General features: G+C 42.4%; 1 protein-coding gene across 1 annotated transcript in view; it reads right to left on the bottom strand.

Moving 5' to 3' along the window:
* Positions 1–400: 400 nt before the first annotated feature.
* The window catches only part of PRTG (protogenin), a 73,840-nt gene continuing 68,240 nt past the window's right edge, over positions 401–6,000 (bottom strand). Inside the window, 5 exon segments of the mRNA XM_063170139.1 lie at positions 401–736; positions 1,818–1,922; positions 2,878–3,043; positions 3,974–4,094; positions 4,643–4,825. Coding sequence (XP_063026209.1) covers positions 401–736; positions 1,818–1,922; positions 2,878–3,043; positions 3,974–4,094; positions 4,643–4,825 — 911 coding nt within the window.

Below are 6,000 nucleotides of genomic sequence, written 5' to 3'. Positions count from 1 at the left end.
AAATGAAAACAAAAACCCCCAAAATAAAACAACACCACTAGGAAGTATCATCAGTTCCATAGCTGAGACCAACTAGAACACAAATGAGGTAAAGCAGTCGTCATTCAGAGTTCACCTCTCGGCAAACTGAGGTAGATAGTCAGCAAAAGGGCCAACAGCCTTCCCTTTGCTCCAGTGACACATTTTTAACCTTCGGCAGAAATCTTCACTCCTTTCACATTTTTTGACCGCCGAACATTCAAAATGAGTGAGCTTTAAAAAAAACAAACCAAAACATAGAAAAAAACCCCAAACCCAACATTCAACAGAGCCATGGATCACCTGCTAGGTCAGCCAGGCTTTCCACAGCGCACCTTTGGCTCCCTGTTCATTGTCCTTCGAACAGACCCAGCTGCGGGGCTCAGTCGGGCCCGGCGGGGAGGCCCTGCCCAGGCCGGGGGGCTCTGCCGCCCTGAGGGCTGCCCGCGGCCGAGTCCCGGCTGGCCAGAGGGCTGCTGCCCGGGGGGGTGCCACCGCCCACGGGGGACAGGTGAATCTCATCGTTGGATTCGTGAGAAAACCTGCCGGAGTCGCCGGTCTCGTGGCTGCCCTCGCTGTTGGCCGAGTGCTCCGTGTCGGCTGCAGCGCCGAAAGGCCCCGGGAAGCTCGGCTGAGGGCCCGGGGAGCCGGGGGAGCCGGCCCGGCCCAGCAGCACGGCGGGGCACGGCTGGTACAGACACACGAACCTCCGCTGCGGCTGCACAAGAGCACAGAGAACACAGCCTCAGAAAAACTCAGCCATAACTGGGATTTTTTACTGCATTTCCTGGCTTCTATTCCACCAGAATGCTTCTCTCAGGGCTTTCCTAGAGCAGTTTAAAAATAATCAATCTCAAGTCTTGCTCATACTTTTCTCTTCCACAGTAGATGAAATAATCCTTCTAGATAAGCATGGCTAATAAAAAATTATTTCACTGGAGAGTATTTTAAAAACACACATCGTAGAGCTCCCTCCCATCCCCTCATGCATATTGTTTAAGCATTACTCCTTAGGCAATAGCAAATATTTTTCATATAGAAGCATCAGAAATAAACAGCTGTTTGTAGAAATATTTTTCAATATGATTTTACAAAATGGATATCAAGACTTTCTAATTCTTAAACACACAGGAGCACAATACAAGTTAAAATGCAATGAAGAATGGTTATATGCTCCATAGGTATGAATTTGCATAGTAATGTTCCAGATTTGGTTTAACACTTCAGTTTTAAACTGCTCCTTTTTCTCAGCCAAATAACAAATATGTCCAGACCAACAATATCAGACGCCAGACAGTTCTATTCAGGTTCTCAGTTTTCTCAGCACTTTCCCTTCTTTGTTTCTCTTCGGCCAAAAACAAAATTTAGCTGCCAGAGTAGGAAAGGATTCTTTCTATTTTAATATCATTTTGTTGTGTAAATACATATTTAATTTTGTGTTTATATTTATACAGAGTCTCTGCAGAAGTACTTCATGCAATGCAAAGTACACAGAAATCTTTCTGCTCACAGATACAAAGGGAGAGGCAAGTAAGCCATCAGTGAACAGTAGAGTTACAGTGTCTGCCTACTGTAGAGAGTCACAGTGTCCTGACAACAATATCTGTCAGAAAATGGAATTTTCTGTACAGACTGTACTATGGTGAGATAAAACATCATCAACCTCACCCAACTGAAACTGTCCAATTAATACTAAAACCACTAAATATGTTTTCCCATAACCAGAAAACTATGTATCTTCCTTTGCAAAGAGGGTATTACAGTAAAGATTGTGCCTCTCTGCCCATTAGAGCAATTACCTCTTCAGTCTTTGCCTTCTTAGCATCTTGGAAGAACAACCACCTTTTCTTGCCATTAGTCTTTGTGACAGGCCCATAGCTGTTAATAATCAGATCAGATCCTCCCTACAACAGAGGAAAATGCAGACATTTATTTTAATAAAATAAATTTCTAAGACTTGAAAATATTTTTCTATTCCTACCAACTGGTTCCATAGTGAAAATGAAGACAAATGAAACCTCAGTAGTGAGTCACATTTTTGTGGTCTGGTACACCTCTGCTCAAGACAAGTCAAGAAGGGATCCACTAAATCAGGCAAGCTTTCTGTCCAGACCCAAAGCTGCAGGACTGCAGGCACACAGCAAAATATTCCAGCTCCTGCTCTAGTTCTTAGAATGAGGCCATTCCTAGGCAGTGTCTGTGCCTCTGCTGGCTCCATTTCCATGTCTCAGCTCTCACACACCTCCTCAGGGAGCAGCTGTACTCCAGTTTGCAGTGTGAACAGAACAGAGCACAGTACATGTGGAAGGAAGGCCACTGTGGTGGTACCACACTGCCCTCCTGGACTGAAGGTTCTGCACATCCATGGGTACATTCTGCCATCCAGGCCAATTGATAATGTGACTGAGCATGAGTTTATAAACTGCAACATTGTCTCACCAGTAAATATAGGGAAAAGTAATACTTTTCTGAACACCTGTTTAGTGCCATAGTTGACTCCTGTGCACAGGCACTGACTGAGCCAGGTGCTGACAGGAACTCTCACTTTTCTCCTGGGACCAGCAGAGGCCACAGAGCAGTCTGTGGAGCCTTTATCCTTTGAAGCTGTGCCAGGGCCAAACTCTGCTACCTGCAGAGTACAGCTGAAGACAAGTGTACTCAACCACATCTTCAGCTAACCTTGCAGACAAGTCTTGAAAATTTGAGCCTGGATTGCCAACTTTGTGCTTGTCCCATTAATAAAACAGCCTCCTGGAGGTTCATAGGATATATATTTTACTTTTGATAAGGACTCTGATATTATAAAAATGAATTCTAAAGAAAGATTTCTGACCTGGGAATTAGCAAAACTCACAGTACCTTAGCATCAATGAAGCTGTTTCCCACTATCATTGGCAATAAGGATTGTTCATTCTCTGCAATTCCTTCAATATTCTTCTCCAGCTCATTAGGGCTGGGTAATGAGATGCTGGTATGCGACAGCTGGTCAGTGCTCTGCTGCACAGCCTTAGGAGCAGATGCTTTCCTACACAATGTTAAGGAGGAAGAAAATTGACCCACAGGAATACAATACAAAAAAAAATCAAGGATAAACTTCAAAGCTCTTATTAATCAAGTAATCCTGGTATATTCTTGGCATTTACGTTTTGTTATACGATACTCCTAACTCACATGGAATTTAAATGTTATTGCTTGTGATAAAAATAACATCTGCTTCCAGTTAATCATACACAGTAGGCTACAAGCTTGTGTGCAGACAGGAATTGTCATGATTAGTAATATTACTTGGAGGAAGTAACCACTAATGACATTAAGACCTTTCTACCATACTACACAGAGCTGTCTCCCAATCCATATTTTTTCCTGCATGTAAGCTAAAAAGCCCTTGTTACTGGAAAACACTCTCAGTGAGTTTTTTAATTTATTATTTCAAGTGACTTATATTTGTCCTGATCCCAAATTTTTGGGCAGTCATTGGCCAGTTTATACCCTTTAGCAGCTGATGACAGACATAGATGGTGACTTGCACCACTGCAAAGAAACTGCATCATGGATCTGCTTTAAAATCTGCATCTCCTTTATGTGAGAGTTCCTCTTGTCCAGCAGCACCAGGGGGGTTAAAGCCTTGCCAGCCAGGTGTGGGCAGGCTGCAGGGCTCAGCAGGAGGAGCAGATGATGAACAAACAGCAGCATGCTCCTCTGACCCAAACTGGGGGTTCAGCTGCAAACATGCCTCATACTGAGCTGTCAAAGCACCAGCACTCTGTGGGCTCTTCCTCCTTTTCAATGGAGAAGGGGCTCAGGCAGAGCAGGAAGAGCCAACAAAATGCTTTGTTTCCAACACTGGTAGAAACAGGTGAAGAGACAGAGTACTTCAGAGAACTCTTGGAGAAGAAGGCATGTCCAAGAGTGAGTGCAATGAAAAAGAGCTCAGTCTTTGAGAACAAGAACATACCTGGCTTTACTGCGGTAAATTAAGATCAGGATGCAGATAAGGATGCAGGTCAAGGCTATGCAAACCCCAACAACAATGCCAGTCATTGATTTCTGGTCCAGATGGTAATAGTCAGAATAAGCTGTATCAAAAAGGAACACAGAAAGGCTCAGTAAATAAGAAGAGTTAACCCCTGCTCCCTGTCAGGAAATTAATATGGTTACAGTTACAACCACAGTGACAAATGCTTCCTTCTAATGAGATTTCCAGGCCCTCTCTGTCATACATTTTTATATTTTTGAAAATAAAGCTTGTAGACCAGAGGAGTGCCTGGTCAATGCAGTCCTGGGAGGAGAGGAAGAGGACAGACCCAGAGCTACTGGTACAGATAAAAGACTTAAAGGAAATGCCTTAGAAGACTGGCTGTAAAGTTACTGATGTAATATTCAAACCAGTTATGTATTCTCACTTGAAAGGCAAACTTTCCATTTCTAAGCAAGAGAATTAGACTAGTTCTGAGTTGAACTGAGAGAAAAATTCCAAAATTGTTTCATTTAGAAGAAGAAAATGCTACACTGTTAGGACTGTCTCACATAGAACAGTTTACCCAGAAAGAGGTCCCAGCTAAAACAAACAGGGATCTTTTCTCCCCAGTACTTGTGACAGAGCAATCAAAGCATTGCTCCTGACCTGTGGAATCTCCAGAATCCAAACGTTTGGGTCTCTGGTTAGACTCTGGTGTCTCCTTTGGCAGGACAGCAAATTCCACTGCATTAGAGAAGGGTCCCTCTCCCACTTCATTGGAGGCTGCTATTTTAACCAAGTAGATGTTTCCTGCTACAAGGTTTTCCAGTAAAGCCATGGTCATTGCACCTGGGAAAAGATACAAGAAACAGTTCCAGTTTGACAAAATTTTAGGGAAAGACTCAGATTTAGACATTGGGACCTACACTTTTTTCCCAACAGCACCTCTAAATCTTGCTTGAGGATTGTGATCAGTTTGATATGTTATACCCTGCATACACAAGATACAGAATGAACACTGGATTTGCCTTCTCCTCCCTGGCTTCCTTTCTCTCCATTCTATTTGAACACAGGATACTGTGAAGTGCCAGTATAGTTCAAAACCAAGATTCAAGTACTGACTGTGGCACACACCACACCAACTCTAAATCTAGCACAGCCTTTATATTGTGATCCCATCTGCAAGGAGATGCACCCAGCATTAACCAGACTCAGGGAGAGAAACCAGAACCTCTCTCATACAGAGCACATGTGCCTCTCCTCCACCTACTGTACCATGAATGTGAATGAAAATTGACATAACAAAAGAATCCAGGTTCAGTTTATCAAATTTCAGGTCTAGTTAAATGAACAGGAAGCTCTGCAAGAGCACCTTATACTATGATTTTAAAATAAAATTAAACCCTATTTAGACCTGTGTAGGCTTCCTTGATTACTGTGCATCTAAGCTGTGCTACTAAGAATATTACAGAAAATGTCTTTTTCGTATGCTAGGGATTCATTTCTTAAAGTCCCTGAAGGCAGGAAAAAAGATTAAGAAACATAAATAGGATTCACTAGCATTGTCCTTAGACAGGCAAAACTTCCAACAAAGTCAGTGAGAGCTTTGCCTGCCCAGGGACTGCAACTACTGCTTAGAATTCCAATTCATTTCTAAAATGCCTGTGTTTCTTGCTACCACAGAAATATGCTGCTTTTATTTCCCTGCAGTGGCAGTTACAGCACTAAATCTATCTCTTTGCTTTCACATATTCCATTTACTTTCTCAGACTGAAGTCAAAATTTTAACTTTTTTAATCAGTTTGAGAAGTCAAAATTTATAGTATCATGGGAGCCTATAAAATGCAAGGTTGTTTTGTTGACAGAAAAGATTATACATTTGGCAAAAAGGAAGCTACTTCAAAAGCTGTTTCAGTTCTTCCATAAAAAAAACCCATTAGCTGAAAGCATTTGAAGTAAAATGTGAGGTATCTGTAACCAAAGGAGCTGTAATATTTAGCACCAGCAAGGGTGAGAGGTCACAT

This window comes from Melospiza melodia, chromosome 15, assembly GCF_035770615.1.
Source record: "Melospiza melodia melodia isolate bMelMel2 chromosome 15, bMelMel2.pri, whole genome shotgun sequence".
Classification (NCBI taxonomy): Eukaryota; Metazoa; Chordata; class Aves; order Passeriformes; family Passerellidae; genus Melospiza; species Melospiza melodia.
Note: the sequence above shows the minus strand (reverse complement) of the source record. Positions and strands in the feature narration are given on the sequence as shown.